Source organism: Punica granatum, chromosome 5, assembly GCF_007655135.1.
Source record: "Punica granatum isolate Tunisia-2019 chromosome 5, ASM765513v2, whole genome shotgun sequence".
Classification (NCBI taxonomy): Eukaryota; Viridiplantae; Streptophyta; class Magnoliopsida; order Myrtales; family Lythraceae; genus Punica; species Punica granatum.
This window is the reverse complement of record NC_045131.1, coordinates 17550406-17573437: the sequence shown is the minus strand read 5'-3', so window position 1 is coordinate 17573437 and position 23032 is coordinate 17550406. Positions and strand designations below refer to the sequence as shown.

The window sequence follows — 23032 nt, the reverse complement described above, 5'->3', positions numbered from 1 at the left end:
CTTGTTACAGGTTGGGCTGGTGAGGCTTATAATCATGGGCTGAGGTTGCGTTCTGAGCGATGCGGCCCGGCATGAATAATCCAAAGGGGAATGATGCTTGGGAAAGAAGTATATTGGACACATTTCACTTGATTATCGACCTATATGACATGCGTGGATATTGAATATCTTTTAAATTGGAAAAAGAAATATATCTTTCTTTTTCTTTTGGGTGAATTGGGAGCCGAAACACAATCACTCTCTTTGGTTTCAGAGTTAAAATCACAAAAATTTTGACTTTAACTTTAACTCAACACACTACACAACAAAAACACACGTTTTCTAAATCAAATTTATAATCACATCTCATTTGTCATTTTCTACGATCAAAATCAAAATTACTTTGACTCCGAAACCAAACGCACCGATATATCTTTGACTGACTATAAATATTCAGGTATGTATCACTATTTTAGGATTAAGCACATTATTGTTGTTGTTGGTTTTTTTTTTTAGAAGGATTAGGCACATTGTTACATAAGCCTTTTGTTGATTTGAGCGTCGGAGAGGGAAATCATAACACTACCTCCGATTTCTCCTTGTATAGGTGTTCGTGGATCAAGACTTGTGGATTCGTCATCAACCACCCTTATAAGGATTTCTTGTGTTTCACTGCAGATTTCTCAAGTCTGTAATAAATAAAGAGAATGTAATTAGAATATGAGAATTGAATCTACGCATGCATTCCACTACACTTTCTTTCTCACATTTTTCTTTTAAGAGACAACCTTTTATACGTACTTTCGCTGAACAGCGACAGCCGGGGAGTTGCTTCGTCACCCTTCTGGAACTATGTATATATACACACACACGCAGCTGGAGCTGGCATAACCTTTTGATCAATCTAAAGCATTCTCTCCCTGCTCTATGATTCAAATATATTCATATCTTCTCATCACATGAAACTTCATAGTTCCTTCAATCATATATTAACAGCTCGGGATTGAATTCAAACCAAATACCGATGGTGAAGTTCTCGAAGGAGCTCGAAGCTCAGCTTATTCCGGAATGGAAGGAAGCCTTTGTGAATTACTGGCAGCTCAAGAAATACGTGAAGCGGATCAAGATTTCGATGAAGCCTAAGCAATCGCACGAGTACCCTAGCAACAATGGGATCATGGGCGTTTTAGATCCGATCCGTAATCTCTTGCAGAAAATCCCTGGGAGGTTGTGGTCCTCCAGTAACGTCGTAACCAACATAATTCGGGTAAGTCGTCACGCATGTCCATACATAATTCCGGTTAGTAATTTACTTGCTGCTGAGTTAAAAAATATAGTTTCAATGAGATTTTCCTTTCTTCTTTCTCTGTCTTTCTGCTCTTACAATGAAGGGCTTTCAGACACATTAACGAGGGAAAAAAAAAATTCAGACGCTCATTGTTACGTGTTTGTGTACGTATGTGTATATGTATATATATGTACACGGAAGCTCACCGCATCTCCTGGCGGACTTTCTCTTCCCCCAAAGATAAGTCCATGAAAAGTCAATTATGCAACCCGCATGTTTTCACACGATCTCCCCTAACCAAAAGATTTTACATTTTGGTTCTCGTCAGCCGAATTTCTGAAGCTGTTTATCCAGTTTTCTCTTTCACTTAACTAATTATTTGTTGATATGCATGACTCGGTAGCAAAAAGTAAAATGGCTTCTGGTAATACAAGTTGAGTCGAATTAGCCAACTAAAAATAAAACTTTCTTAGCGGTAGATTTCCTGAAAATTCGAACCACAGACCTTTGTTGAAGGAATAGAGGGATCGACTTGAACAACCTGAATTACGGCTAGATATTTTACTGTGGATATCAATCACCTGAGAAGCGGTTACTATCCCGCCGACTGGATATTTTCTGTAACATTCTTTGACTATGAGATATTGGACACACTGTTAAATACGAGAATGCTGAATATTATTTCTAGAGCGAAGTGAACATTGCCAAGACAGATCCGAGTTAGCGGTAACAACAATATTTGCATTTTTTTAATAAAAGAGGCTTATAAATCTACAAAAAAAAAAAACAAGAAAGGAAATAAATATCTCTTAATTATGAATCAAGTGATTGGCACGGCTAAATGACCTAAGAATATTTTTACAACTATTAGTTGCGTATGATGACTTTGGCATGTTATCGGCAAACTTTGAACGGCAGCAACGTCATTAGTGGAAGTAATCAAGGGTCCACCTACATATCCATAACTATAACAAGTGCAAATTCCATATAATATCTTCATAATCATCCCTATATATAGGAATTCCAATAACCTTTGATTCTACGTAGATAGCCTATCCACAAAATTATTGTATACCTATTAATATTTTTTTTATGAAAACTATTCACATTTTTTATAATAATTTTTCTTATTAGTAAAAATAATTGATTAATTTGAAACTCAAAACAATAATCTTCAATCATATTTATAAATGATTCAATAAATTTTTTTTAACTCATTTTCTTATATAATATGAACTATACATTGATTAATGATCAATATACTAATTTATCACGAATATTCAATTCATATTTTTACTATGCCACAAACTCATTTTTACTCTAAAAACATTGTTTTGTGAGATTTTAATTTCCAAATGTAAGATTTTTTGAATAGAATTAGTCATAAATTTTAATTTTTTAAATAACCTTAATTCCATTAAATTAGTGGCATGTGATAATCTTTATCTTCTTTGAAAATTACATAAATAACAATTAATTGTTTCTTTTAGTGTCCTATCTTTATTATCATAAAGTTATAAGATTTATTTAGATTTTTTAAATAAAAACTTGCTTTTAAGTAATTTAATTAGTTAATTAATTAAATATCCCGTTGATAATTTGAAAATTTTAAATTTGAATTTTTTTTATATTTATGAAATTATGCAATTGTCATTTATATAGACCAACTTCTAACTCATATATGTATATAATCTACATATTGTAATCTATTTAGAAACCGATTTTTACATTTATTATTACTTCTTATAAGATAGTTTTCTAAATTATATTAGTTTGAGGAGTTTCTCCAATATATTTTACTATATATAGATAAATGAATATATGAATACTATAATTAAAGTATATTTAATAATTATATAAATAATATCAAATTGTATCATAATTTCGACCTTAATTGAAAAACAAATAAGTACAGTGGTTAAAACAATGGAAACATATAATTTTTTTTGGATTTATTTTCAAATTTAATAAGAATAAAAAATTTTATGAAAATTAATTGATAAATAAAGTAAATTGATATTTTTAGTCTTGTTAAATATAAGACTATTAATTACTTGTAGGAGTTAATTTTACTATATCTGTGGATGGATGGATATGGATACATTTAATTGGGCGAAATATAATTAATGAATTCATTAATTGGACACGTTTATAACCGTCCATTGCGGGCCGTGCTCTTCATGTGTTGCGTTCCGCCTAAAAAGGAGAAGCGCCGTCGCGTTTTGCCACGCTTTTATTACATTTTTTAATCTATTTCTTTTCCTTCTCCTTCTCCTTCTTCTTCTTCTTCTTTTTTTTTTTCCTGAATATGCTCATATATATATATATATATATATATATTGCTTGCGTACCGACATTTCTTATTACAGAATTTATTATCCATAATCATATCACGTCTTGTTAGGGGTTTTAAAAGTGATTCTTCTAATGAAATTAAGGATTGACTTTATTAATCTACTAAAATAAAAAAATTTATTATTATTATTATTATATGATGATTTTTATGACACACAACAAGTGGCGGCGCATACCCACCAGGACTTTGTGTATTGAAAGTACAGTGCTAACTTACCGAAAAAAAGAAAAAAAATACAGTCCTACACTGGTAAAAAAAAACAAAAGAAAAGAAAAGGATGTACAGTGCTCCACTTGGGAAATAACGTTTAATGAAATAGTAAATTCCATTCATGCAATACATATAATATATATATATATATATATTTTAATTCATCCATGTATTGAAAGTGAAGTAAGATTTTTTTTATATGTATACATATGTGCATATACTGGGAAAAAAAATGAAAAATTGGCCCCCAGTGTTGGTAATTGCCACGAAGAAGGGAGAGGAGATGTGAGGATACTGAGCTCGGTGACACTTGAAATTCATGCATGAAAATGACAAAACTGGTCAGAATTCGTGTGAGTCCTCTAAAATTGGTGTCGATATGCGATGCCTGCTTTTAACTAGTGGAGAGATGTGGATTAGTCGAGTACCATGCGAGCTGGCTTGAATACCATCGAGCTAATAGACCAACAAAAGTAATGGCCTAATAGTTTCAAGCTTATCTTAGGTGGTTTGGTAAGCTCAAGGTCCCGTGTATAAAAACATTTACTTGAAATGTGCTCTTTGCTAGGCTTGGGGGACACAGGCTTTTGTGAATTATATTAGGCTTTTTGGGATACTACGCTATTCAGTTTTTCTGATTTGTTCGCGGTTGAATATGAGAGCTCGAACATGGAGTAGAGGTAAAGTCGTTATTATTGCTGCCACCGTATTATTTATATATAAAAAAAACCACCTAGCCAATGGCGTATATATAAATAAAATAATAAAGGGTTCGTCTTAAGAGAAAAAAAGAAAGAAAGAAATTATAGTAATATGATATGATATGCATTTTGCACTTTTGCAGGTGAGGAAGAAAAGCGTGGAGGCAGATGGAGGAGATGGTGAAGTCTACCAAACCGAGCTCCTTCACTTGTTCTCTGAGGAAGAGGAGGTAATTAATTATATAACCGGCAACACAACCTAAATTGAATAATTGGTCTGCTAGAACAAAATCTTCAACACTCGTGATCCCATTCATGTTCATCCGAAAATATGCAAGGTAATCTGTTAAAAGTAGCAAAAAACTTTTTAATAGGTAGAGTTAGATATAACAACCTTTGCTTCGTACATAGGTCAGCTCGTCTAGGCTTACACATCAAACCATGTACACATTGCATGCCGATATCCTAGTATGTAGGACTACAGCATAAAATGTGATCTTCGGTAGACATAACATAGTTTTCCCACGAATTTATTAATAAATATGTCTTTATATCTATATGTCCAACTTAGGATGCATATATGTTTGTTCTACTTATTCACAAGCGATCTGACGATCGGTCAATGAGTTAGGTTACCCGGCAAGCCATAATAAAAACTCTCCTCGATATCAGACGTAATCAAACTTGGAACCTTAGGATATGTTAGATGGAAAATAGAGGTTTATGATGCCACCTCTTGTTCAATGTGTTCATCATCTGTGTGAATAAACGTTTTATGCTTTTCGAATCAGGTGAAAATGTTTTTCGAAAGGCTTGATGACGAGCTGAACAAGGTGAACCAGTTTTACAAGGCCAAAGAGAGTGAGTTTGTTGAGAGAGGAGAGGCCCTGAACAAGCAGCTTCAAATACTCATAGACCTCAAGCAGTTGATCCACGAACCAAGCCGTAAGAACATTTATCGTTCTCGGTCATTTTCTACCCGTAATTCAGATATGTCAGGTAGTTTATGGCCTTCATTTTGTTATCTTCTATCATATTTTGTTTTAGCTAAAATGACTGGCGATTATTTTTCGGAGACCACAGGGCTTATATATATATATATATATATAGTTATTATGCATGTGATTGAAAATTTGGCCAATTTAAGCATCCATACACCCTACATATCAGTAGATAATCTACGGCATCTCCAACAATTTCATAAAAAGACACTGCAGAGAACCCTTTTTTTTTTATGTTCATACAAAATAATAATACCGCATGTACATAGTGCAGTAACAATTCCGTAAAGGTTTTATTTTTCTTTGCCTTTTAACGAATGTTACTGAGCTAAGAATTCAACACACAATACTGAAGAAGACACTTTCGGTTCTCAATATTTGTTGAGCTAAGTTTTTCTTTTCTTTGCCTTTTAAGCATTAATGTTTAACATTTTACCACTTTCGCCTCTTTTTTTTTTTAATCTTCTTAGACTTAACATTTTGCAATCTTAATCAAAGAGGGTATAGTGCAGTGGTGTATGCTCCCGCCTAATAACTTAGAGATTCCATTTTTAGTGGGACTATCATTACCCCTTTATTAGCTATTATAATTTCTATCTCATTGTACTAGGCCCATGAACCTCCCTATGTAACAAAAAAATTTTGCATTCTTACTGTTTTGGCCCGTGTCCATTTTTCCATTAAAAAACATTCTTCATCAAAAAATAATTTTTATTAATAATAATAATTGTAATTTAATTTTGAAAACAATTTTTATTAATGATAATAATCCTAATTTAATTTTGAAATATATATATATACATATATATATATATATATTTGTTTTTTATTTATTAAAACGGGTCCCTATTTGGACCCTTGGGGCGAGTTGGGGAATTTTCCCCACTTGCAAGCACTGTCCCACCATTATTTTTAATTATTTTTATTCTTTTATAATTTCGACATTTAAAGAAAATTCATCCCTTTTGTTGAGTCGTTTTAAACCGGGTAGGTAATGTAGCGAATAATTTAGTTAATTCGTCTGCTTAAATGGCCCGATAGTTATGCTCCGGACCAGGTACTCAGAGAAAATTATTTTTTTTTCAAATCCATTGTTTATATTGCAACTTGATCTTGCATAAAATTATTTTTTAGAATTAAAACCTTGAATATTTGGATATCGATTCTCAACCTTATTTGTTGGTGGTGATATATTTTTTCATAATCTCTATACCAACAATCACGTAACGTATATTTCCAAATTTAAATGCATATTGTAATGGATGATCTTATTAATAATTCTAAATTTAAATTAAATAATCCTAAAATTCCTTATAGTTTATTAAAATAAAAAATAGTGAACTCGATGGTTGAACCAGTTGATATACGCCAAGTAGAGAGTCCGGCTCAATATCGAGGCCGGGTTTGAACATGTTACTTTTGTCGGGGGGGGGGGGGGGGGTTCTACCTTCAAACTAAATTTACCATCTTTACATACCGAAAAATCAAACTAAATTTACCATCTTTACATACCGAAAAAAAAAACTATATTTGCCTTTTCCTTTCTTTCATCACATATTTGCGAATTAATAATTTTTCCATCCTATCTTACAAAATATATATACAACTTTGTTTTCTTATTTTCAAATCAAATATTCTTCAATTATATTCCTCAGTTGATATAAGATTTCCATTCATATAGGGTGCTCATCAATGTCATCATTAACATTTAAAAAGTAACCTAATATTAAAGTATTCATATAAAATAGTCAATTAATCCCAATATGTAATTCAATAAACTTAGTATCTAAATTGAAACTTATAATTAAACGTTGAATAAGTAATTTTTACTTTAGTGAGTCAGACTTCACGAGGTTTATGATATATAGTGTATAATTCAATCAAATTACATTCAGCACCACAAAGCTGATATATCATGGTAAAAGTGTAAAAATAACATTCCTAAGTAATATTATATAAATAACCTTATTCATATATGTAAACATAATCGATCCAAATAGTACTCGACTAAAGTTGGAATAAGGATATAACCAATCAAGATTCTGAGAGTATGGTATGTTTCTAGACACATGTACATTTGATTTTTTTTTATATCATATCAAAATAATAATAATAATAACACCAGAAATATACAAAAGGACAAAATCAATCGGGAGTATTGTACTTTTGGATCGGTAGAAAGGTGCCCCTTTTGTAGTTAAGAAAGAGGGAAAATATAATTTTGATCCTTTATTTTTGAATAATTTTCTATTTTTATTTTTATTATTATTTTATTTTATTTTATATTATCATTCTTTACCTTTAGAAACTTTTTTGTATTAGTACTTTCGTTACTAGCACTGTTAAAAGTGCTGAGTTGGAGTCACGTTAGCTACTATAAGTGAGACCTATTCCACATCATCAACAATAAGGGAAAAAAAAAGAGAAAAGTCAGTGAATTGTAAATGAAAGATTTAATTCTTAATTAGCTTCTTTCGGCATTGAAATATATATATATATATAAATATAGAGGCTTCTTATGCTCTCCAACAAAGTCATCTGCTTTTTTTCTTCCCCCTCTCTCAACAGAACTCTTCTAGCGAACATAGTTAGTCTACATAACATGCACTAACATCTCCTTGCAAGCCCATTCTTGACCATTTCCTCTCAAGAGCACAATTACACGGATCCCACTCAAGTCCTTGATTATGAGAATGGCCAAATTAATAATGAATTCCTATATTAATTGATATGGACAAGTAAATAGAAGAGAACTCAGCTGAGGTCTGTCCCACAAGATCTCGGCTTTCAATTTTCCCAGTTTAAGGATCCCTGAAAAAGAAAGCTTCATTAGATGTCGCTCAAGCTCACTGAATCTCCACTCATTCTCCTTCTTGTCTGAGCTACTTGGAATTCAACTATGAGCTCAGCTCTAAGATCTCCATGCATGGGGGTTTTCGCTTCTAAACACCAACAACAAGCTTGGGGGGAATCGAAAGGAATATAAATCCTTTATTGTGAAGAAAATTCAATGTGGAAGCGGGAAAAGAAAAAGATGACAGGTTCTGTGTTTGGATTGGAGTCGCAAAACTAAGAAGCCTTTTGTTTTGTGTGAACACTAGTATCTAGTATCGCAATAGGGCCTCGACAAATCCAGTCGAGTCGGGTCGGTTTACTACGACTTTTCTTTTGCATTTGTTTTCCTCTTATTATTGATGATGTGGAATGGGTATCCCATATAACAGCTGACGTGGCTCCAACTCAACACGTTTTGACAGTGTTAGTAATGGAAACAGACAAGTTTCTAAAAGTAAAGGATGAAAATATAAAAAGAAAATTGAAAAATGACGGAAATAGAAAAGTACTCAAAGGTAGAGGGCCAAAATTATACTTTTCCCTTAAAAAAAATGTGTTTCTTTCAAGTTAAAACTCTCAATTTCGAATCTTTTCTTGTTTCATTTTCCCTTTTAATTTGATGTATTCTTACATGGAAGGTACGGATCCACCCAAATCAAACCGGAAACCCCAAATCTAACCCGAAACCCATCAACTCTCTCTTCCTTCAAATATCAACCTAAACCCCAAAACTGACAAATTATCTCATCTCCTTCTTTGAACAATGAAGAATGAGTAAATATTACAAACATGGATTGATTCAAGCAGTTCAGCTTCTCTTGCAAGGTCTTAGGTTTGATTCTTGTAAATGGAGAAAATTCATACTGGCAGAGTTTTTTTTCCTCTTAGTAGGTCGATCCAGCTCTAACTAAATTAGTCAGGATCGATTGAACTTCTAGATATCAAGGTATATACTGAAAAAGAAGAATGAGTGAATGTTGAACCTCTCAAGTCCATCGGGTTCCTTTATAGTTATCATCTCTCACACTCTCTCTCTCGTCTCCTTCAATTAGCTCTTTTTCTTCTGACTCCAAAACCTGAAAACGAGGATTAGTTTTGGGTTTGAGGACGATTGAAGATGATGAGGATGACCGGACAAGAGCATCATTTTCGGGTTTGAGGATGATTGAATATGATGAGGGTGACCCAAAAAGACGACGAATTGGGGGATTTAGGGGAAATTAGGGTTCATGTGCAATATACATAGAAGATATTGGGGGATTAGTTTCAGGTTTGATTGAGGATCCGGATCTGTCACACTCGGGTTGGATTTGATTTCGGTTAGGAGTTTGACCTGAGCTGAAGGAATAGAGGTCTGATGTGGCAGCCACATGTGCAGCTCGTGGATCCATTACCCTCCACCTCAGCAATTTGATGGAAAACGTGACGGCATTGTTACGACATGCCATTTTTGATACAGAATAGAGACGTTGGGATTTTTTTTATGTCAAAAGTGAAAATTGATGCCAAAATTGATATAAAAGCGAAAATTTGTATTTTTTGTAATTTATCCTCATTTAAAAGTAATATTTAGAAATGCATGCGCAATGTTAACTGAAACACACATGTAACGCCAACTATCATATCAAAATCATGGGACGATGAGTATCCTATTCTATATTTGAGCAAAAAAAGAGAGTGTCCCATTCTATAAATTGTAAAAACTATACGAGCAATTAAATTAACCCCCCAACATACATAAAACGTATTGAGGACCAAAGAAGTTATGCTGCATATTTTATGGACATTAGTAATCACATCCAATTGGTAAAGGACATATATATATCTATATAGCATCTATCATTTTTCCGAAATGGATTAATCACCAATGCAATCCTCGGCAATTTCTAGAAAATTTTGGTCATGTGAATTGTAAAGTTACTGATTTATCCTAAAAATTTCACCTAATTCCCTTTCTTCTTTCTTCCTTTTTTTTCCCATAAATTCTTTATAACCCGTTTGGTTTTAGGGTCGGTTTTTAAAATTTTAACTCTAACTTTAACTCCACTCACTACACAATAAAAGTCAGCAACACAATTATTACTTTTTTTCCTTCAATTTTTTTAACAATTCAATTCAATTTTTAATACTAAATTCTCTCAACTATTCATTACTTTTTCATACTTTTTCTAATAATTCAACAACACAATCATTACAACCTAATTAAAATCAAAACTCATATCAACTTAACTATAAAACCAAACACACCTTAGTGATTCTATCTCGTCTGGAAAGTAGTTTCAATAATTTTTGCTAATTATAGAAATTTCATTGTTATATCACATCGGATAAATGATCATTTAAAATTTTCTCTATTTCTCTTGGGTACATCCACTAGAAAGATATGTTAGTTAATTATGGTAGTTTCGGAAATCTGACTTTGTTAGATGCTCATGGGATAAGTTCTATTTAAAGGGATTTGTGTAAATATTGTCGAGGGGACAGTCAACATGTTACCTATGGGATGTAATGTGAACGTCATCATAATCTAATTTGATGCAAAATGTCCAGGGGCACCGAATAATACTGAAACACAATCAGAAATCTCGGATGCCGAAGATGTAACTGCAAACGAAGCACAGCAGACCTTTAGTGCTGGTCCTGTCAACAGCTTCATCAATCCTAACTATGGCCATTCATCTTTGCTGAAGTCGAACCGGAAGAGGCCTAACTTTATGAAGAACATCATCCGAGGAGTGAAGAAGAAAAACCTCGACAATATTGGGACCACCACCTCGACATTATCGATCACTGCCTTCACATCAATGTTGTGGGAGGATTTGGCTGGCCACAACTCGAAAAATAAGAATTGCCCAGGAGATCTCGTGCTCAAAAGGAAGAAGGTTCAGTGTGCTGAGAAGATGATCAGACGGGCATTTGTGGAGCTCTACCGGGGCCTCGGCTTGCTCAAGAATTACAGGTTTTATTTAACTGCAAAGTTTTTCTTTATCTTGGAATTTATATGGATTTCATTTCGTAGTGCCTGGTCAATAGTTTAGTTTTTGACATAATAGTTTTGTTTGCTACACTAGAATGAAAATAAACGAAATTGAATGAAAATCTCATCCACTCTATTTTTTATCTAGTCTATATATATATATATATATATAAAAGAGAATGACTTCCTGAAAAGCAAATGCTTTTTTTTTTGGCTGGTAATGTTTTTTTTTTAATTATACTCTTTCATATTTTCAAATTCAACCCAAAAAAATCATTTTTCTCTCATATAATTACATTTCACTATACATAACTCATTTCATTCCATTCTTTTTCACCAAGCACGACTTAGTTCTTATAGAAAGGTAACTCGGGGAAAACAGAATATAGAAAGTACAAGTAAAGGTTGTATTAATGATTATAGTTAAATATTGTATAATTAAATAGAAAAAAAGATTTTCATCATTCTAAGATCTCTTTTTTTCTTTTTAGCTCATTGAACATGGTGGCTTTCACAAAGATACTCAAAAAATTTGACAAGGTAATATTCTGATCATTCTTGCTTTTTCTATGCTTCTTTTGTTCCTTCTTTTACTCTCAGTGATTTATTAATTACCTCTACTTCTTTTCAATATGCCAACACTGTTCCATTTTTCCACCATAAACATATCTATATGTGCACCAGAAAATTGAGCCATGCATAAGATAGTTTTAGGGAGCGGACTTCTGTCTTTCGTAATCCTAAAATCATGTCTAAAGACTGTACTTTCAAAACCATTGTAGATGCAGTTTCTATATTATTTATACGCATTCGGAGGATTTCTACTTATTCCAGCTTGAAATTTTAGGCTTATATTTTATGAAATATAAATCACGCTGTCTTTCATCCCCCTCCCACCCCCCCCAAGAAAAAAAAATCACATTGTCGTTGATAATAATGTATATTTTACCAAGAAAATGTGGATTTTTAATGAGCAGGTGGCAAATCAGCAGGCTTCGGAGACTTATCTGCAAGTTGTGAAGAAATCCCATTTCTTCACTTCAGATAAGGTAAGAAAATTACTCGTTCGGTGGCTCATCAAATAATATTGAATAAATAAACGAGGAATAATTGCTTAAAATAAATCTCCACGTTTGGTTTCAATTGAAAAATTATCCACGTTCCAATTGATGCAAAAGAAAAGGCGGTGGTTCACTGGTTCTTAATTTTTTGCTAATAGGGGAATGTGTTAATTTTCTATCATATTTCACGATGCTTTTCTTGATATTTCAGTAATATAGAACTGTATAAATTTTAAAACAAGGCGAAAGTTATTAATATAGTTAAAAAATTTGGATCATTTGTGACCACTATATGCGACAAAGAGTCCAATCGCACAAAGAAGAGGAGTCTGAAAAGCACGAGATCTCCCATCTGGATTATTAAAATATTCGAAATTGATACATATATAGATATAAAGAATACAAATAATATTTGAAAGTCTCACTTTAGTGAAGTTTTGAAATCAAGTCTTTTTTTTTCCTGCAACAATTTAAACGTAGGGAGATATATTTTTTTTTGATTGATGCCCAATGTTGGGATTAATTTTGCAATTACCCCAATAAAATATTTTTGAAACCATAATATTTTTTCTTAATGCTTGAAGTGGAGGAGAAAATGATACTGCCATTAATCTCTTTGAACCACATCTGAAAGAGAAGCGATCATAGACTCTAGTTATTTTTCATTTTGAGCTGTTTATGACATCATATCATATCATATATGCATTAATGTATGGTTTTTAGTCACTGATATAAGTAAATAGGCAAACAGATAAAATTACTGATGGTTTATCTATGAAGAAGAGTGATCATAATTAAAATTTTTGGTGATTATCGGGTTGTACATATATGTTATTAGTGTTCGATCTGGTCAATGATAAGGTGGTGAGAGCAATGGACGAGGTAGAGTCAATATTCACAAGATACTTTGCGAACGATGACCGCAAGAAGGCAATGAAGTTCTTGAGGCCACGACAGCAGAGAGACACACACATTGTCACCTTTTTCGTAGGTAATATATTGTCCATTATTTTGCTTTTTTATTTAATTTTATAACGAGGGACATTTGAGCGAAGACCGACTAATTTCGTTTCCCTAAACATCCTGCAAATCTTCAGAGCCTGAATTTTCTTTCCGGGGGAGGCAAAATAATGACTTGACATTCTTGTTATGGGGCCAAAATTTTGGGAAACATGTTTATGGGGAATAGCATTAGAGAGGCCAATTTGATGGGGCAACTGCATTCTTGAATTACTTATGGCTTCATCTGTGAAGTCCGGGCGTAGAGTTAGTGCAATTAATCGTAATAACATAATGTTGAGATTAGGGGTGTCCCCCAAGGTTTGGGTTTAAGTTGTCTCCTGTTGATCTAAACTCGAACAATGCCGGACCAAATGATATGGGCTGGCTCTTTGACAGAGTGACCTCAGTTTGGGCCTGTTAGGTTCGATCGAGTCATCGCCTATGGCTTAGAGTGAGCCAACTCAGAAAGAGACTAGAGAGGCATGGTGATGAACATCGAACTCAAAACCAATTGATAACTCTGCAAGTTGATTCCTCTCGCAGGTTTGTTTACGGGGTGTTTCATCACGCTATTTGTCATATATGCAATCTTGGCCCATGTAGCCGGCATTTTCTCTTCTTCTCGTTCTGACATTTCGTATATGGAAACCATCTATCCTGTCTTCAGGTATGCAAAAATGTGTGCAGTGCAATCTACATTGTATCTATTAGACAGAATAAGTAGTGCCACCGGCGTTGAATTTCTGTTTCTCTATCTGCAGCATCTTTGCGTTGCTTAGCCTGCACTTGTTTATGTACGGGTGCGACCTGTTCATGTGGAAGAGCGTGAGGATCAACTACAACTTCATTTTTGAATTCAATCCAAATACGGCCTTAAAGTACAGAGACGCGTTCCTCCTTAGCACAACCCTCATGACCTCCATGGTTGGGGCGATGGTGGTCCACCTTCTCCTGAGATCCAACGGCTTCTCGCCCTACCATATCGATGCCATCCCGGGAATTCTCCTCCTTGTGAGTCCTTCTTTTCCTTTTCCATTATATACGTTTTATCTATTCTAACATATATTGCTCATGCCCATGCATAGCAAGAGAATATGATGAAATGGATCATAGTCATTCATATAAAAGCACATCGATTTCGCATACAATTAGTTTTCATTCTCTATCATCTTTCATTTCTTTGGAACGAACCTTCGCTGATCAAGCGCAGAGATTCTATTGGCTCATGGAAATAAGACATTTAGCGACAGTCGGGTTCTGCCTAAATTTGTGATTAAATAGCGAGTCTGTGCCCACCATCCGCAGGTTTTCTTTGCCTTGCTAATCTGCCCCTTTGATGTTTTCTACCGATCAACTCGGTATTGCTTCATTCGAATCACGCACAACATCGTCTGCTCGCCTTTTTGCAAGGTATATCACATGCATCTATTTAACCTTATTAAATTCCTTGAAATTGAATTGCTTTCGATTTCACTGATGTACAAAATACCCAATTTTTCAGGTTTTGATGGTTGACTTTTTCATGGCTGACCAGCTAACCAGTCAGGTAGTCAAATAATTTACTATCTTTCAAATATTCTTGTTTTTGAAAATTAAATATCCTTCATTATAGATATGTGTATCACTAAAAATTGAATGGTTTTTCTCTCTCTGATAGATCCCACTGTTGAGGCACCTTGAATCTACAGCCTGCTATTTTATAGCGGAAAATTTCAGAACGCATCAATTCGAAACCTGCAAATCAGGAGTGCTTTACCGTGAACTCGCTTACGTGATCTCGTTTTTGCCCTATTACTGGCGGGCAATGCAGGTAACTAATCATACTTGTGCTCTTACACGGAAAATTTTATTGTACGTCAATACAATTAAGTTGATGGTTAGGACTCGTGACCAGTGAGTCGTGACGTTTGGTTCCTCTTGTTTTCTTCATTTTGTAGTGCGCAAGGAGATGGTTCGATGAGTCCGATTTGAACCATTTGTCCAACATGGGAAAGTACGTTTCGGCCATGGTAGCTGCCGGAGCCCGACTGACGTATGCTAGGCAACCCGACCCCTTGTGGTTCTCACTCGTCTTGATAACTTCTGTAGTTGCGACTGTTTACCAACTGTACTGGGATTTTGTCAAGGACTGGGGCTTTCTGAACCCGAATTCGAAAAACCCCTGGCTAAGGGATGACCTGATCCTGAAGAGCAAGGGCATTTACTATGTTTCAATCGTAAGCTTCTGTCTTCTATTCGTTGTGGCTTGCACGATGAATAAATGTTATAGGTGATGACTAAATTTGAGGGAGATGTCATCCATTTCCAGGCTTTGAACGTAATTCTTAGAGTAGCTTGGGTGGAGACAGTGATGCGTTTCCGCATTGGAGTTTTCCAGTCCCGACTGCTGGACTTTCTCCTGGCTTCGCTTGAGGTTATTCGACGAGGACATTGGAACTTCTACAGGTACTCTTGTCATATAATACATTTGTGATAATCTTTAAGAAGTTACTACTAGTTTAATTCGCAGTATTCTAACTATGAACAATCTTCAAACAGGCTGGAGAATGAGCACTTGAATAATGTCGGAAAGTTTAGAGCTATTAAGACCGTCCCATTGCCGTTCCGTGAAATGGATTCTGATGGTTAAGCCTATGTTCTAGTCCCATAAGATGTTATTCAAGATATATAAATAGCTCAAATTTCAGGTGAAAATCAAATGGTCAACCGATACTAGAATGACCAAATGTACCTTACTTATGATATCAATATGCACTGACAGACAAATCTACACAAAGAATCGACTCCCAAATGTACAATGGACTTGTGATGATTTTCCAAATTATTCGTTATGATTTTTGTTCGACCCATCAGCTTTTGAGGAACTAGTTTTCTTTCCTGACAAGGACTCAGCCATCCTCTTCGAGATGCAGTAGGCAGTGGATTGAATTGTAATCATAGGATTGACGCCAACAGCGGATGGCAGCACGCTGCCATCACAAACGAATAGCCCCTCAGCCTCCCAACTTTCCCCGCATTCATCTACCGCCCCGTCCCTCTCGGTCACTCCCATCCTGCAACTCCCCATCTGGTGTGCCGAGGAGTAGATCATCCACTTCTCCCTCATCGACATTGCCCCGTCCTCCGCCGTCACTAGGTCCACAAATGCATTGATGTCCTCCTGGCTGGCCCCCTGGCACCTGAAACTTTGGCCGTCACTTCTGTGTGTCCCAACCTCCGCTGCCCCGGCTGCAATCAGGATCTCCACTGCCTGCCTCAGCCCTTCCCGGAAGTTCGCCCTGTCTGATGGGTTGAAGGAGTAGCTCACCCGACCCTCAGTTCTGACCTCCCCCGATCCGCGGTCCCGGACGATAATGATCAGGTTGGCGGTTCTTGAGTACTTAGCCATCCGTCCTTTCATGTCAGCTCCTGACCGCCACGGTGACAGGGCAACAAATGAGGCAGGCCCCAATAGTGGAGTTTCTATGATGGCCCTGACTTTGCCGGAGTCCGATCTCACCTTATGGACGGATGTGATTATTCCCCCCTCATAAGACTTACCTTTGAAATCAGGGCTCGCGCCGGTCGGCTTAGACTCAGGGAAGTAACCCCAGGCCATCGTGACAGGGTGCAGGTGGAGGTTCCGACCGATGTGCCTATTCCTTAGTCCACTTGAGATCAACAATGGGGGCGTGAGTAGAGCTCCGCCGGCGGAGATTGATACTTTGGCCTCGATTTCCAGCCTACACGCGATGTTGCTGTTCAAAACTTTTGCCATCACTCCTAAGCATCTCTTTGTTCTTGTCCCTTTAGGATTGATCACCTTTTCCATGATGAACCTCTCTGCTTTACATCCTGTTAATATGATTGTGCCGTGATTGACTGCATCGACCAACCACGTCGTGTCGGTGCCCTTCTTGTCCCCTCTCCTGCATCCATAACCACAGGATCCGCAGTAGTGACCCTCTGAAGAGTTCCGGGGAACCTTGTCAATATCGAGGCCGAGTTTCCTGCACCCCTCCCGGAGGACTTGATTCTGGAAACCCTCCTGAATGCAGTCCTCTGTGATTCCAAGTCTCCGCCACACAGCATCTGCAGCGAGGTCGTATTCTGAGCTCCCAAACATTGGAAGCTTGCACTCTTCTGCCCATTCTCGAAGCACCGACTCTGGTGTTCTTATTGCTGCAGACCAATTAACGGCTGAGCCACCCCCGACCGTCGACCCTGCCAAGATCACCAAATTCCCGTTGGTCGTTGCTAACACTCCACCCGAATCGTACAGCTGGTCCAGGGAAGGCCCTTCCAGGGAAGAGTAATCTCTAGCGGTGAAGTAATTCCCTTTCTCCAAGACCACCACCTGATGACCAGCGCTCGCCAAGACTGCGGCTGCGACTCCGCCACCACAGCCTGAGCCAACGATGACTGCATCGCACTGCACGCGCAAGACATTCCTCTTCAAATCGAGAGAGACTTTAAGGCCTTTCCGGCGGAGAGATTGAAGGAGACTCAATTCATTTAGCAAGGATGTGGTCTCAGTGATTCCCCTTTCAAGGGGTCTCTCGGTTGGCAAGCCGGACAGTTCTGCCTCGCCGGTGTCCGGTCGATACCCTATTGCTTCCCACATAGGGTTGTATCCATTCTCATCCACCTACATACATACATAAAAGTCCATGGATCAGAATCAAAGCACTTAAAATTGAGTTTAAAAAAAAAACAAAGTGGGGGTCCGAATCGTAAAGCGTAATTAAGCTTTACATAAAAATTGAATATAATTCTTCAAAAATAATTCATACATATTTATATGAATAATACCCCATAATAATGGTCAACATATAATTCAATTACTAATATCCTATAAAACAAGCTATAAACATTTTTATAGACGTCGATTTTACATAGAAAAAGCGAGGTTACATGAAGTTACCAAACTAATTTTCCATTATTTTAAGATATATGGGCTATCACTCCGAATCAATTCGGAAAATTAATCAATTGCCCTTATGATAGATTAAGAATGGTAATAAATTAATTCAACTTTGGATTGATCGACTTGAATTTCTGCTATTTTTTTCCAAACAAACATTTTTATATGAGTTCATTAGATTTAAATTTTCATGGCAGTAGACTCCTAAGAAAAGTAAAAATATAAAACTGTACCATTTTGCGTGTTAAAATCGACTTTATTGTGGCAACGATTAGAATTATTTCCAATATGACAGGCAAAGCTTATGTGGTAGTTGGGTTGGTGTAGAATTGAAGCTATTAATGTCGTGCTGGTTTTTGTTGTTGCCATGTCCGGAAAACGATACTACATCGTGGAGGGACTTTCGTCCACATGTAGCTGACAACTAGCTCATTACATATCTATCACTAGTTATCGTAACTTCTTAGGGGTAATTATACTGATAGTCCAAAAAGTTTCACTAATGTATCAAGTTGGTCCAAAAAGTGTTTTTTTTTGCTACTTGATAGTACAAAATGTTTCAAAGTTGTAACATGATAGTACAAACCGTTATCTCGCCATTGACGTCGTCATCTCGCCATTGACATGGGTGGACCTTTAAGTTAATTAAAGAAATATTTTGTACCATTATATTACATCTGTAAAACATTTTGAATCATTAAGTGATAACTTCAAAAGAGTTTGAACCATCATGTAACGTTTCACCAACTCCTAAAAATATATCAAAGTTACGTGTCGGCCACGTTTCGGTCACGTCAGCTTCGCTTGACGGTGTCAATGGTAAGATAACGGTTTGTATTATCATGTTACACTTTTGAAACATTTTGTACTATCAAGTAGCAAAAAAAACTTTTTGAACCAACTTGATACATTAGTGAAACTTTTTGGACCACCAGTATAATTACTCGTAACTTCTTAATAACAAGATTTGAATGTTCATCTAACCCAACCTCGTATAAAAGGTACCAAGATAGAGACAATTAACACGAACATGAGAGTGTGGAATCCCGTTTTAATATAGCTTTAATTATACGTACCATAAGCCCTTCCCTAATCACCTACCCTCTATTTAACTGAAAGGCGCATTTCAAAGAGGTTTATTTTACAGGAAAAATAAGGTTATTGATTGATTTGTGTTTCCCTCGCCTATTAAACTCAATACTGAATGAAGCAAAGTAGTTGTTGTATGTGCCTTCTCCTGCAATAAACTTTTGTAAAATAACATTCTTCAAAAGATTAATCAAAGACACGTTTGACATTCGAATTTTAAAGTATACCCATGTAGAACAAAATGGTTACGCAAAACCCAGTCCACTACGTCAGCAATGCTGAGCTGATTTACATTAACTAGAGTCAAAATGATGAGATTTTTTTATATGTGAACCAATCATCAATTGGCTGCATTCACTGCTGATGGAGTGGACTGACCCCTAGGCAGCATGACTCACGAGAGAGTTCAAATCATATGTTACTTGTGAAGGATGCAAAAGAAAACTATGGATTCAATATCTGTTTAAGGAATCAACATTATTGGCTGATAAATTTTCTTTCAATTTAAGCCGCCCTTCTTCAATATATATATATATATATATATATACACACATACATATTGATTTGTGCCATTAATGTTGGTAGTTGTGCATAACGAGATATTTTTTTCATTTTTGTCTATTTTTATTTATTTTCCGACTTCTTATTATTATTGTTACTATTATCATTACTTTATTTTTCTTTTTCAAAAACAAGATCATTTTATCTTCAAATTTTAAGTTGAATGTTCATGCAATTGGTCCTCTGTCGTGAGGGGTTATTAGAAACCAACTCGAATAATTATTGACCGTAAAGACCTAAAATCGGGTAATACTCGTCTCATTTTTTTTTCCTGCTGTGTATTCGGTATTTGGAAATCCAACCGGCTCCGACTAGTCCAGTTCGAATCAGTCAGCCCATAAGGAGTAAACCTCTTGAATCATAGATTTTAGTTCAAGTTACAAGTTTCGAATCCAACATCTTATTTAAGAGAACAAACATCGAAGTGATTGAGCTAATCCCAGTTAGTTATTCATTTCAAATTTAATTTCCAAATCTGTAGCATCCAAAGATTTATACGATTAATTAACGCAGATCAGGTGGCTTCCTATGTTTAGTCAAGAACCCAACATATCTATATAGAGCTTGTCACCGGGGAAGATAAATTTGATATCTTACCCTTAAAAATATATATATATACACACTGTTGCTCCAAATGACACCCAATGGCTGAATATACATTGCACTCAAATGCTAAAAAATCTAAGTTGTCTAGTGGACAACGACATAAAATTTTGACTTACAATTCAGAAGTTTTGAATTGTATGTGTTTATCGGAAAAAAACCATAAAATCCAAAACCAAAGGGATGTTTGCACTAGTCTGTGTTTAGCTTGCAGTAATACAAGAGATAAATCCACCAACTCCCACGGTACGGAGAAGATTCCACTTACAATCAATTAAACTTCTTAAATTCAACTTACCCAAAAAAAGAAAAAAAAACTCTTCTTAAATTCAACCACTCAGGGGAAAGCCATTATTTCTAACTAGAAAAGGACACGTGCCTATTTAATATATTTTGTAGGTTTGCTAGCTTTGACAAATTCCTAAATTGCCGACTCCCTTGCTCATTAAAGTGACCATATCAAATCCACAAAGCAATGGGAAATTATATCATAGTCATGTTGAAAGTGATTCTTCTAGATTAACTCAATGACCAATATCAGTTTTCCTAATATTAAAATAAGCTCTTATCATAAGTAGAGATTGGAATTGATACCGTCACATAGATCGGATCTACATCGGGATTTTGATATATCTTTCGACTCCAAAGCAAAATTTTGAGAATGACTCGACCTCTAGTTTCCGAGAATTTATGTAGTTACAATAAGTAACAACCATACATATTAAGCGACTGGTCAGTGTCTATTAATCTGTACTTAGCAAAATGATTGGTAATTACCTGGTGACTTATAGAAAATTCTCGAAAAATTTCTCCTGCTTTTAAATCGTAATTCTCTATAATCCGATGCATAAGATCACTCGCTCGTGTCCAACAGGGCGCACGTATACGTGTGTCCAAAATTCCCATAATATAGACCAAAAACAAAAAAAAGAAAGAAGGATTACCCGGGAGAAGTAAATGTAGAGGCATAAGACCTTGAGGTAGATGAAGGCCAAGCGGATGGGAGTGAAGAGCCAGTGTTTAAGCCACTTCTGCACTATCTTCTCCCTCCTCTCCAATCCAATGTCCGGGAAGCTGTTAATGGTGAAGTCCTCGTGGCCAAGGCAAAGGGACCCACACAGCAGCAGAGTGCCCAGCCTCGTGGACAAGAGCAGAAGCACCACCCTCACTAGTATCACAGCTTCCACCAGTCCCCTCTTCAGCAACAGCTCCGCAACCTGCTCCGAACATGGTCAAAACCCGAGATATTATTACTAGATGGACAAGCCCTCATGCCGGAACTCGTTTCCTTTCAGTACGAGGAAACTTTTAAGTGATCCTTCCTTGCCATGTTGTGTACAAGAAAAGACGATTAGTCGTCGTGTTTTAGAAAGAGTATGCTCGAACATCGATTCCTTATATGGTATAATCAAGTATCATCCTTTGCGATACCAGAATTCAACTGACATGTTCGTTATTGCAGCATGACATCTGGCCACTGCGTCATATGTTCGATTTAACGTGGATGATGGAGCGAATTGAAGCAGAGGCTTTTCGTCCGACATTGAAAATATTGGCTTTGTTTTCCAGAATAACCGGTCGCTTTCGTAGTTAGAAGTTTTATATTCAAATATGCTGGAGCCGAGGCATTCGTATTACCTCATCAGGTATGGGATTCTCCGATGCAGAGGCTCTGTAGAATGACCGTACAGACTCCGGAGAAGCATCATCGATTGAGAGCGGCGGGAACAGAGTCTCACAGACGCTGGTGAGGGTTCGAATCTCGGCAGAAGAGAAGCCATGACTGAATTTTCGGTCTCCTCTGCTCCCTCCCTTCAACAAAGGATGGCACCGATCTCTGTTTTCCATCTCCCTTTCTCCTCCCTCTCTTTCTCTCTGAGTTCTCCATTTGTTGAATCTTAGGGGGGGGCCCTTTTTATAATGTTCTTTCGAGCCCTGAAAGTGAAAGCGATGGCTTTTTGATTTGGCTGGGGAAGCCGATTCCCCTTGGCTGAGGAGAAAGAGAAAATCGCCGGTTGTTTTTGTTATGGGAGAAAATTAAGGGACCGGAGATAACGTGTATTTTTATTTTCCCGATATTGTGTTGAAGCTCCATTATTATTTGAATATTATTTTATATTACCAATATGGGTCAATTCAAGTAGTTAGGCGCTTATTCCGTTAAAGTTAATTTTCAGATTCAAGTCTCTGTGAATGCAGGAAATCCATGCTGGAAGAGTTTCATCTCTTAGTAAGCTGACCCGACTAGACTATATTAGTTTGGACTCAATTGAATTTTCGAATATTAGAATTCACATATAAAAAAATATCATTTTCTATTATTTAGGCATTTGGCCCACCATGAGGAGCCGTTGAGATTGGTCCAACCCGAATTTGGATCCGACTCTCTCTTGCAGATTGAATGTGGATTGGCAGATATTTAGAGTGCGTTTGGATTTAGAGTAAAGTTGAGTTGAGTTTTAGTTT

The 23032-nt window shown here is 36.2% G+C and overlaps 2 protein-coding genes across 2 annotated transcripts; one reads left to right on the top strand and one right to left on the bottom strand.

Annotated features, from left to right (window-relative positions):
* The first annotated feature begins 882 nt into the window (after window positions 1-882).
* On the top strand, window positions 883-16253 carry LOC116208082 (phosphate transporter PHO1-like). The gene is made up of 15 exons (XM_031541304.1): window positions 883-1246; window positions 4678-4764; window positions 5326-5479; window positions 10921-11329; window positions 11839-11887; window positions 12325-12396; window positions 13270-13399; window positions 13954-14077; window positions 14172-14421; window positions 14716-14820; window positions 14912-14956; window positions 15068-15220; window positions 15348-15626; window positions 15719-15855; window positions 15949-16253. The coding sequence occupies exons 1-15, from the start codon at window positions 1004-1006 to the stop codon at window positions 16037-16039; spliced, it is 2328 nt and encodes a 775-aa protein (XP_031397164.1). The 5' UTR covers window positions 883-1003; the 3' UTR covers window positions 16040-16253.
* On the bottom strand, window positions 16092-22524 carry LOC116208083 (long-chain-alcohol oxidase FAO1). The gene is made up of 3 exons (XM_031541305.1): window positions 22205-22524; window positions 21511-21783; window positions 16092-18037 (listed from the first exon to the last, which is right to left on the bottom strand). Exons 1-3 carry the CDS (start codon window positions 22412-22414, stop codon window positions 16232-16234), a joined length of 2289 nt encoding a protein of 762 aa, XP_031397165.1. The 5' UTR covers window positions 22415-22524; the 3' UTR covers window positions 16092-16231.
* Window positions 22525-23032: the final 508 nt, after the last annotated feature.

Bases quoted from the DNA above. Each gene is read 5' to 3' on its own strand.
- LOC116208082 (XM_031541304.1), top strand. From the start codon at position 1,004: ATGGTGAAGTTCTCGAAGGAGCTCGAAGCTCAGCTTATTCCGGAATGG. The intron at 14,422-14,715 runs GTGAGTCCTTCT...CACCATCCGCAG, and splicing joins TCCCGGGAATTCTCCTCCTT to GTTTTCTTTGCCTTGCTAAT. The intron at 15,856-15,948 runs GTACTCTTGTCA...ATCTTCAAACAG, and splicing joins GGACATTGGAACTTCTACAG to GCTGGAGAATGAGCACTTGA.
- LOC116208083 (XM_031541305.1), bottom strand. From the start codon at position 22,414: ATGGAAAACAGAGATCGGTGCCATCCTTTGTTGAAGGGAGGGAGCAGA. The intron at 21,784-22,204 runs GTAATACGAATG...TGTTCGGAGCAG, and splicing joins AGAATCCCATACCTGATGAG to GTTGCGGAGCTGTTGCTGAA. The intron at 18,038-21,510 runs GTAATCCTTCTT...GTATGTATGTAG, and splicing joins TCTACATTTACTTCTCCCGG to GTGGATGAGAATGGATACAA.